Genomic DNA, 12,099 nt, shown 5'->3' on the forward strand with positions numbered 1-12,099 from the left:
TTGGAAATATTCTATGAAACAGTTTTTTATACACATCACAACTATATGGCTTTTCACCAGCATGAATATGCATGTTTTCAAATTGCAATATTCTATAAAATATTTTTACACACATCACAACTATATGGCTTTTTATCAGCATAAATATGCAAGTTTTCGAATTGAAAATATTTTATGAAACAGTTTTTACACACATCACAACTATATGGCTTTTCACCAGTATGAATATGCATGTTTTCAAATTGCAATATTTTATGAAATATGTTTTACACACATCACAACTATATGTCTTTTCACCAGCATGAAAATGCACGTTTTCAAATTGCAATATTCTATGAAATATTTTTTACACACATCACAACTATATGGCTTATCACCAGCATGAATATGCATGTTTTCGAATTGAAAATATTTTATGAAACAGTTTTTACACACATCACAACTATATGGCTTTTCACCAGTATGAATATGCATGTTTTCAAATTGCAATATTTTATGAAATATGTTTTACACACATCGCAACTATATGGCTTTTCACCAGTATGAATATACATGTTTTCAAATTGCAATATTCTATGAAATATTTTTTACACACATCGCAACTATATGGCTTTTCACCAGTATGAATATGCACGTTTTCAAATTACAATATTCTATGAAATATTTTTTACACACATCGCAACTATATGGCTTTTCACCAGTATGAATATGCATGTTTTCAAATTGCAATATTCTATGAAATATTTTTTACACACATCGCAACTATATGGCTTTTCACCAGTATGAATATGCACGTTTTCAAATTACAATATTCTATGAAATATTTTTTACACACATCGCAACTATATGGCTTTTAAAAATATAATGTCTTATTAGATTAACCGTCAGAAAAACTCACAATAACCCTGTACTATCCTACAAAAATGGTTTTGTTTGCATCGAAAGTTAAAGAAGTCATTAAGATATGACCACTCCACCAGGTGATAGTGGGAATTGGTATAGAGGAGCCAGGAGATATCGCAGTGGATTGGCTGGGCGGGCACATCTACTTCAGTGACTCAGAGCGTGGTATGATCGCCGTTTGTCGCACTGATGGCTCAATATGTACTATATTGAAGACACATACGAACAACCCGAGATTCGTCACTTTGGCTGTTAAATATGGGTAAGTACATTTAACATAAGAAACATACTTGTAATACGATCACATCAATGGAGCACACACTCAGATTACCGACTTTTAGAAAAAAAAAATTGCATTAATCAAGTCTTGAAACAATGAAAATATCTTTTAAAGCTGATTTAAAAGATGACTGAACATATTATCTTTCGAAATATAGAAGTAAATACGAGTATTTTCAAAATTGTAAAAGAAACTTTGAAGAAAATAAATATCCACAGCTAGTTTAATCTAATATTTACTTATTACAGAAATATTTTAATTTGCCGTGTGGTCCCGGTATAGAATGGGCCTCTCCCGTGCATGTCGTAAGCGAACTCAATGGTCTTGGGATGGACACCAGCGTCACTCTTAAAACACCATAAATGCCTAACTGCGATTGCTAATTCGCATGTTAAGCGTGGCGACTACTAACAAAACTCCTCTTATAGGGAAGGCCTATGTTCAGCAGTGGATAACGGCTGACAGAATAGAATTAAAAAGGAATGTTTCAAACTAATAACTCTCGCTGAAAAGATTCGTAGGTCCCAATAATAGATTTTGGTAATCATACAAAAATATAATATACAAATCTCTCCTTTTTACTTATTTTAGACAAATGTATTGGGCGGACTGGCATCACCGTCCTGTGATTATGGCAGCGCGAATGGATGGTTCAGATACTGAATTACTTGTTGATAATCTAAAAGGATACGCAACTGGCCTCGCTGTGGACGTACCGAATGGACGTCTCTACTATGTGGACAATACTATCAAGGCTGTCAAGTTAGATGATAAGCAGACATATGTGAGTAAACTTTATTATTTAATCAGTGTAAGCGACGCACCTCGCACCTCGTAAAATGTTATAATTGTAACCACTAGCGCCATCTGTTAGTACTTTGCTTGAATTAATGCCGGCGCGCATGCGCCGAACGAATGCCACGTGACACGTGAGTGCACGAGTTTTAGTTGTGTTTTGTAAATTGAATAAAAAAGAGTGTCTTGCCAGTGTCCGTTTTCATTTTGATAAATATCGACACATTTTCCAACAACGGTCTGTTACAATCAGCATATTAAGCAATAAGTGCCGTGTTACAAGTTGTGATAGTAGATGAAAGGACCAAAATTTTTATACATATTCTAAATCATTACCAAGTGCCTTATAAAAATAAGTAAATTAAGGGCACGTTCTCCTAAACTGGTGACCGTAAAAAATCAAGACGCCGACCATCTATACAAATAAAAAGAAGAACCGTCACGAAGCATTTAAAAATGTCAAAAGAATCACAAGAAGCCACAGAAATAATTATTAATTTCAAAATTATAATGTAAATATTGACTTGCCATTATGTGACGAAAACTGTTACATTGGTTAATAAAGAAATATGAATATAAATAAAGATAATCAGCAACGTGGCCATCATTTTTCTATTCCTGCCTATCTATCACTATTCTGGCGACAAAACCCTCATTTATATGTAGTTTGCTCAATTTATTTTGCCATTGTCACTAACAAGAACGATCAAGAACAAAAAAATAACGATTTTGATCAAATCCTCATCATTATACTCAATTCATCGGGTACCGGGAAATATCAAACTTTAAAGACAGACTTATATTTAAATATCAGGAAACCCAACTACTACCAACTTCAAGAGGTACTCAGTAGTTTGGGGTTTAGGGAGCAGAAATCTAGTAAACGATTGAGAAAAATGCGTGGCATAAGCAGAATCTACTCACAGATTAAACACTTAAAGTTATATGGCTCAGTTAGCTGCTCACTTAAGTTCGTGTCGTCCTTTCCAATAACACAGAATTATCACTTGAAATTGCAACCACTCTGTCCGACAACATGACGGAGCATTTTAAACCATCATCAGTTGCTGTAGCCGCTATCACTTGGTCTATACTTCAAGCAAGCTTCTGCTTACACAATAATAATGTCGCGACTATTCAAAATTCACATGCTAGCTAAACAAATAGTAAAATTATCTCTGGAGAATACCGAACTACGCTTATGTCACAGGTATCCTGTTATCTTGCGTACCAATACAACTGTTCGCGTGCGTGCTCTTAGACTCAATTGCTATCACCTAATAATCCCAAACAGGTATGTTGGTATCATTACGAAAATGTAACAACGAAAAAGCCTATCACCGAGCACTCGCAAAAATATAGTAGCAAACCAGAAAAAAAGAACATTGGCTGTGGCGGGCCTCGATGTTAACAACAAAGAAAATTTTGTCGACATTAAAACAGACATATTAGTATTAGCGACAAGAAACAAGAAGTATCACAAACCACACCTCATACAAATTATTTGCCGCTAAAGTCTGGATTATCACACAAGTAATAATAAGCCGATGCTTTTAGTGTTTTGATCTTTAGCTACCCTCAATTTTGTTTAGGATATTTAAGTGACTAAAAGATGAAGATATCGATAATTTACTCGCACAATTATAAAATAGAGAAATTTCTGAAGACAAAAAGGATATGGGTGATCTAAACGAAATTGGTCGTCACCCACACCTACAATGTCTAATATAAGAATTGAAAGACAATAATGATAATAATAATATTGAAAATTGTTTCTTAGCTACGAAAGAAGTTTTAAAACTAAAATAAGGTAACACTGCTATTAAAAAATTAAAAAGAAATTAATTAAACCTACATGAAAATAAAAGCCGTTTCGATTTGAAATATTTAGTCGCTGATATTTGTGAATAGTTCAGTAACTGTGAACAACTTTAATGAAAATATTATTAACGGGAAAAGCAATGACTGAATGTTTTAATGTTAATAAACACTTTATTTTAAATCTTTAAAGTTGCAGTTTCAATGTCAAATACTTTTGAGGAGGATCACGAAATAAAAAAAAAAGTTTATAAAAATAGAAGTGAAATCTCGAATAGGAAATTTACTAGATTTAATGGACAAAATATTATACTCAACTACTCGTATTGTCATCAACTTTAAGAAGTTTTATAAATTTATTTTCTTTATAAGAATTTAGAATTCATATTACCATGAGTGTTGTTTGTTTTGAAGCATTAATTAACTTTTATTTTTATTTTATATTAGTTATTAAAATTTATCTATTTTTTAAATTAACAGTCGTTATTGGAAGGATCTTACCACCACCCGTACGCAATCGCTGTATTTGAAAGGACTGTGTTCTGGAGCGAATGGACTTCTCAATCCATACAGACGACGGATAAGTTAAACGGTATCGCTGCGAAACGAGAAAATTTGGCCACTTTCGATACACCTGTTCATGGTAAGTGTTATCGTTGTTTCTTTTACATTATATTCTTTTTTTATATTGACATTATAAATAATTTAATTAATATATAAGATTATCATTAATTATAATTACTAATGGTGACCATGGCTAAATTTGTTACTATTGATTGACGTGCTTTATTCTATTTTCAATTTTAATGGCGACTTTATTGTATAACTTTAAATTAATTAATGTTATGTAGCTAATTGTATAATTGTATGGCCGATGTATGGGTAGGCTGTGTCAATTCCCTTTAAGACGTTAATAACATCTTACATATAATTATAATATACAGCTCACAATAAATATTTCAAATACATTAATATATCAAATACATTCACAATAATATATCAAATATATCAACATACAGTCCATAATCGCCCACACTAGGTTATAATATTTCGGAAGCCGGGATCTTATCAAATGAACAAAAAATTTAAGGCAATTGAAATTTTCCCTATATCTAAGATCATTCACCAATTACTTAAATCTTTAGGATTAATAAATTACTTTCGAAATTTTATCAAAAAATGCGCACTTTTATGTAGCCCATTAACGTGTTTGTTAAAGAAAAATGCAATCTGGCAATGGGGCCTCGATAAGAACAAGCAGTACATGAAATTAAAAAAGGTTGATTAATAAAATTACTTTGCTTGCTTCTTTGTTACAACTCTTAGATTACGCTCAGGACATTATCCAAATGCAAAATTCGCTTTCTTATGAAAAAAGTTAATAAACCGAATTGTGATCTTTGTAACACATTGGATGATGTTCACCATATGATATCCGAATGTACGAAATACAAAACACAAAAGGGAGTATTGATACAGAAATATAGTCTGAATAGACAGGAGATTGGTTTATTTTCAAATATACTCGCAGAACCACATTCCGGAATGGCAAAATCTTTAATTACTATATTTTTTATCAATAATTCCCTTTATCAAAATAGACTACTAAGATATTATGTATTATTTATTTATGTATTAATGTTTTAAGTATGGGAGGTATTTTTTAAAAATTAGGGTATGATGAGGCTGACACATCCTTAAAGGATAAAAGCCTCTAAATGAAAAAGATAAAAAAACACGTTGCTTTGAAAAATTTCAATCCTAATGTACTAATTCATTTATATATGGATGCAAGCCATGAGGGTATAGGTTGCATAATTGAAAGTTCGGACTCAACCGAAGAAAGTTCTAATAGCACAGAAGAGAAGGACTCAGGTATCGTTGGTAAAAAGGGTATGCGGAAGAAACGACCACTACCGAAAAAACTGAAAGAAAGAACTGAGAGGTGGTCTGGAAAAGGAAAATATGTCAAGCCTAATACCTGCTTAGGTAAAAAATGCGGGACGACTGCACTAATAAGTTTACTGAAATCGAAAGAAACTGCGTTCATGAACTCTATTGGAGTCTTGGATACTTACAAAAACAAAGAGATTTTAGTTTATCTTTGATTAAGGCATGTGAAATTTATCGAAAAAGAGCAGAAAGTGATCGTCGAAAAATAAGTTGCAATTATTATTTACCAAAGGGCATTGAATTTGTTAAAATTTGTCAACAGTTTCTTTTGAAAACTCTTGATATTTCGCAATTGACATTGCGTTACACTGAATCGCATAAAATTGCAAGTTTTATGTCAAAATCTAACTAACACGGCAAAAGCACGCCTTCAAATAAATACAGTCAATCTCAAACTCAAAACGCAAATAATTTTATAAAAAAGTTACCTGCCGTTCGAACACATTATTGTAGAAACAAAAGTAACAAATTGTACTTACCAACTAAATTTAGGGATGTGACCTATTTATATAGAAACTTTTACTTTAAAGATGATGATATGAAAGAGTTAGGTGCAGTAAATTATCAAAAGTTTAGAAAAATATTTAAGATGGAATTCAACTTAGGGTTTCACTTACCAAAGATAAATGTGATCAAAGATCAATGTGTGAGAAAATAAAAAATTTGAATGATAAAGAAAGAAAATAAACGATAGAATCAATTCACGAAGAAAGACCATTAAACCTATTTCTAGCGGATAAAAAAAAGCAAATACAACAGAAACTTTTTGTGTGCGAGTTTTGATATCGAAAAGTCTTAACAATACCTCACGGTCAAAGCGTAAATGTCTACTATAGTCGAAAGTGTTGATATGCATCAAAATATTCTTGTTCACTATCTATGGTAATTTTTAATAAAGGTGTAAAGCTGGTTTGGTACATCTGAAAGTGACACGTATTTTTATTCGCTCCACAATATATTAAAATAAAATTACAGAAAGCTTGCCTATTATAATGAAAGTATTTATGAAAGCGGCACCAGATTTGCATTTTGTTATCTTTGGAACGAAACGGAAGCGAAAACAGGATGCAATGCAATCTGTAATATTATCTTTAAAAACCTTAAAATGAGAGGACACAAAATGAAATTGTATTTTACTGTGATAGTATAATAAAAATATAGCCATGATTGTAATGCTGTATTATTTCATGCAATATCATGTGAGTTTTGTTAAAAGGCTGATTATAAACTTCCTTATTCCTGGACATACTATGATGCCAGTAGACTCTGTGTATGAGACAATAGAAGGATTTGTAAAGAAAAGAACCATTAACGCACTATCTGAACGGCAAACTTTGATTGGAAATGCTCGGACTAATCCCAAAAAATATTATAAATTAATATATAAACAAGCAAGCTGCGTAATGCTAAATTTGAAAGAGGTGACAAGTTCTATCTTAAATACGACTATGATAGACTCGAACAAACTGTTGATGTTTTTTTTTACATTTAGATCTCGGCAGAATTAACAAGCCTTTCGTGAATCGAGAACTGCTTACATTGAATAAAATCCCATTTTGAAGAGAAAATACGAAGATTTAAATAAAATTTGCGATAGAAACACAAGAGATGTTTTACTTGAGACTGATGAAGACCACGACTCTTCTTGTATTTCATTTTATTAATAAATCTAATTCACTTAGAAGTGCTTAATGTTTATATTTTTTTACTTTTTTGAATTTCTGACTCTTTATCTATTTCTGTCTGTCATGATATCTCGTAAACACAGTTAAAAAACTTCACAAAAATGATTTCTACTTCATGATATTTAAGAAGTATCGTAATCGAAATACTCATATCAGCTCTACTTAACACATTAAAGGCGGGGGATCTTGACGAAAGTATGCTAGGTAACGCGGAGATTTTGCCATTTCTCCATGACGAGTATACTCGTCAATCATAGTTAACTAGTTAAGCTACAGTCAAGATAAATCGTATTACTACGACTCCCGCCTTTAAGATATAGTCGAAATAAATCGTAGTACTACGACTCCCGCCTTTAATGTGCTAACAACGGGCATCAGTTTTAACGTAAGCGACAAATGTATGTGGTTTTAGAGTACTGAGACAAATCTTAACATTTGAATTAATAGGGAGGTGCCCACATAACACTTAGTAAAAATTTCAAACTGATGCTATAAATATTTAGAGAAATAATAAAACAATACCTCTTGTAAAATATGCAAAATGGCGGTTACGATCTTCTTCCTGAAAAGTGTTAATATTTTCTTTAAAACTTGTTTTATTATAGCTAAGTCATTCATACTAACCACAATTAGATATGTAGCAGATTATATTTTAGATAACACTGAAGTAATGTATCATCGTTTCAGATATGCACATTTATCACCCAGTTCTGATGAAACAGAAGACAAATCCATGCAGGAAGCACAACTGTTCACATATGTGTCTACTGACATCCAATGTTACGTACACTTGCGCATGCCCTGAAGGAATGAGGCTGAAACAAAATACCTGCTACAGTATGTATTAATAATTGTACACTTATATTCAGATTACTAGTGATCCCTAGTTATTTGTGTAGTATTAACGCACCGAATATTGCGGCGTCGCTTAGTAAGAATATTCTGTTTCATCTACGAGTAACACTGCTCCACTACATATTTGTATCGCAGCGTAGGTAAAACAACTGAGCAATTATTGTTAATATAGTGTTAATACACCGGATGTCTGTTTTCGACTGACTAACGTAGCCGAGTCCAAGTCTTTTTACTCAAATGACACTGCCCTATTATGGGCGTTCTTGGCTATTTTGCCAAGAACGCGAATGCCCATCTAAGAAAGATGATGTCACTCATTTAACCATTCAATACAAGTTTGATATTTTATTCCATTTATTACAACATTAATAACAACTCTAAAAAAATCTTTTAATTTGTAAAATACCGAAAACTAAATCATTTGTATTAGCTTAAATTCCTAAAAACCTAATATAATGGTATACTGTATGAAAAGATATAAATGATAAAACATTAATTATTATTATTAAAGCAACAGGAAAAAGCACTGCAGTTTATAAATGTTGGTAGCGCTACCGTCATACCCCATCAATACGTAAAATTATTGAGAGAGGACATTTTGTTCAATGCAGCCGAGCTGTTAATACATTTATCATAGTTTAATTATAAGTTAAAAAAATATATAAAGTGGCAAGAGTTGCGATCGGTATATGTGTAAGTAAATATATAAGTAAGTTACTATTTCTTTTTATGATACAGTTGATGGTTTTTAGCACATATTTTTTTACTGTACATCATGTACATGCAATCTTGCTTTAATATTACTTAATTTGTTAATAAAAAAACCGACTCTTTTATTTAAATAAGATATAATTATTATAAATGTTTATTGAAGATGTTATGTTGTTTTGTTTGTTAATTAAGATACAAAATTTGTTTAATAAATGTCATAGATATGTTTTCTTTGCAAGCAAATAATTTCAGAAACATTTCATTTAATTTCAAAATGTGTAAGACTGATTATGAAATAATAATAATAAATAATTAAGGTTTTTATAGTCGGCGCGGAATAGTCGCCGACTACGATAGTGGCTGGATAGTCGGCTTTTCCGACTAGTCGGCACGTCTCTACTGAAAATCGATTGTTAATATAAACCTCTCTTTACAGGTACTCCTCAACTTTTGTTGAAGGGGATACCTGAATACTACCCATTCCTTCGAAATCAGGTTTCTGTTTTGAACAAAATGGAGAAATCCCAATCTCTTAAAACGGAAATTATTCACTCAATACTGCCGAGCCTAATTACGACCAGTTCCTTCATAAAAGTCAGTTTAAACAAAAAAGATTTCAGACTAAGTGAATTAAACTTCTATACCACAGGTAACTTAAACAACAAACGTACTAAATGTGATTTTTGGATGACCTGGGCTCAATACTACAATGGCTTATCGGAACATCTGACGCCAAGAATGCAAAACACTACAACGAATGTATCGAACAGTTAGAAAAACAACAGATTTCAAATAACGTAATCCTTAGACAACAACTACGGATAATTTCTTCGACAATCAGAAACTTTATGAAACCCTATTAAAAATCTCTTAAATCGTAAGAACATTAGATTAACGAAAACATCGCTAAAATTAACTCTTATTTTAATACTATGAATAAATTAATTTTCAGCTTTAACATATCCGAAGAAATATCCACGTTAGCAATACAAATATTAGAATCAGTAACATCGTTACAAAAAGATACTGACGACATAATAACGAGCATTTTGTTCATTAAATTAGGCGCTATTCATCCCTCAATTATATCCATAAATCGTTTGTATAAAGAATTACTATCTTCGAGTCCCACCACAATGAATAAAAATGTAGTAACCTCTATAACGCTATCAAACACATATTCTATTTCTATCTTACATCCAGAGCAAACATTTCTTGCCATGAACAGCAACAGATAACAATACGTCATAATAAACAACTTGGGAAAATGCAAGAACTTTGCCACGGAAATTAGTCTGCAACGACTTCCCGATATATTATATAACGTGAACAACAGGCCTACCTGTGAAACTGCCATACTCACAACAACAAGGCGAGGTGTGCCGGAAATCGGCGAAGTTTAGTAAGAAATGAAGGTAAAACCATATATAAAGCTTCCAAAGAAGCAGACGTCCCATGGAGCGCCTTAAAGCGATACCTAGAGAATCAAGAGGATTCTGTAAGAAAAATGGGGAGGCCTTATGCACTTCCCTCTGACATGGAGCTAAGGTTATTATATTATACTCGTAGAAATGCAAGAATTGGGGTTTTGACTTACCGTTTATCAAATTAGAAAATACGCCTACGACCTTGCTGAAGTGGCTGGTCGGGAGAACTTCTTGTCATCAGCTAATCGCATTGCAAGCTAATGGTGGTGGAACAGCTTTAAATATAGGCACAATTTTCTTATGTGTGCCAGAAAATCTTTCAGTCTATAGGGCTTCTATGGCTGATACTAGCTAGCTAGACGATGTTCTTACTAATCTCGCTATCAAGAATAAACTACATCTAATTTGGAACTGTGACGAGACTGGCATGTCCTATGTAGTGAAACCATCTAAAGTTGATGCTGGTATTGGTAAAAAGTATATTTATAAAAGATCCTACGCTGAACGAGATCAAAATCAAACAATGTTGGCATGCATTTACGCAGATGGAACATGGATTTCTCCTATGACAATATTTAAAGGTGTTAGGTGGAATGATACACTTAAAAATGACACTCTTTCCAACGCATTAATCAAACTATCACCCAAAGGATGGATCAATTCGGAATTATTTTTAGAATGGTTAAATTTTTTTATAACTTCCATACCACCCGAACGTTCTGTGGTCCTTCTAATGTACTCACATTCAGCACATATTGGACCAGAAGATCTTAAATTTACTAAAAATAACCAAGTTTATCTATTTACTTTCCCAGCTCATTGCACGCATCTATTGCAGCCTCTTGACGTGGGTCTATTTAAGCCACTTAAAAGTTACTGGCGTAACAACATGAATAGGTACATGAGCAATAATCCTACAGATGCTCCAAATCGCAGTAACTTCTATTCCATTATGAATCCAGCAAAATTACTTCAAATAATAGATAATGTAGTAAAACAAAAGTGACTTTTTGCTTAGTTGCAAAATTCTTATAAAATTAGTTTTTTTCATTTTTATCATCAATATATCTTTTCTTATTCTATTATTAGAAAATGTCTGTAAAGTATACACTGTTTCCATTACATTACTAGCTGAAGAGAATCTATCCACAAATATTAGTCACCCTATCGTCACCGTAGACCTGGAACATATCTGCACTCCTGAAAACTTAAATATCATACAACCAGAACTTCTTGCAATGAAATAAAACAACAGCGTTGGACTCTCTCAACAAAGGAACAATATAAATTACTAAAAGACAACCAAGCTACGTTTATTGAGAAATATTTCACAAAACTCTCAACAACTCTCTCAAAAACTTTACTTATGCTTAGTCACAAGTAAGTGCCGAGTACGTAGCCAGTTTGGGCGATTTTACAGATGCAGCGGGTATTAAAGACAAGCTGCGGGCAACAGAGCCCAACCAACAAGGACACTTCGGGCGTGCGAACGCACAGACCCATGGTCTCTATGAGACCTTATCTGCACCAGCTAACCTACTCCAACGGGTTGCAGAGGATATTGCCGCATCCCAACGCAGAGCGGTTGAGTCGAATAAGTGGGTGCTATCTGGCCTCATCCCACAGGGGCCGAGAGCACCGGAGCCGGACCAAGAGACCAAGGACCATTTAT

The 12,099-nt window shown here is 32.9% G+C and overlaps 1 protein-coding gene across 1 annotated transcript in view; it reads left to right on the plus strand.

The window, feature by feature from the left end:
* The window catches only part of LOC113511210 (prolow-density lipoprotein receptor-related protein 1), a 60,863-nt gene that overhangs the window by 10,046 nt on the left and 38,718 nt on the right, over positions 1-12,099 (plus strand). The window contains exons 9-12 of the mRNA XM_052900305.1: positions 981-1,165; positions 1,775-1,967; positions 4,277-4,439; positions 8,122-8,271. Of these exons, the coding sequence (XP_052756265.1) occupies positions 981-1,165; positions 1,775-1,967; positions 4,277-4,439; positions 8,122-8,271 (691 nt within the window). The remainder of the gene's footprint in view (positions 1-980; positions 1,166-1,774; positions 1,968-4,276; positions 4,440-8,121; positions 8,272-12,099) is intronic.

The sequence above is a fragment of the Galleria mellonella genome, unplaced genomic scaffold (genome assembly GCF_026898425.1).
Source record: "Galleria mellonella isolate WM207_F2 unplaced genomic scaffold, CSIRO_AGI_GalMel_v1 utg643, whole genome shotgun sequence".
Taxonomy (NCBI): domain Eukaryota; kingdom Metazoa; phylum Arthropoda; class Insecta; order Lepidoptera; family Pyralidae; genus Galleria; species Galleria mellonella.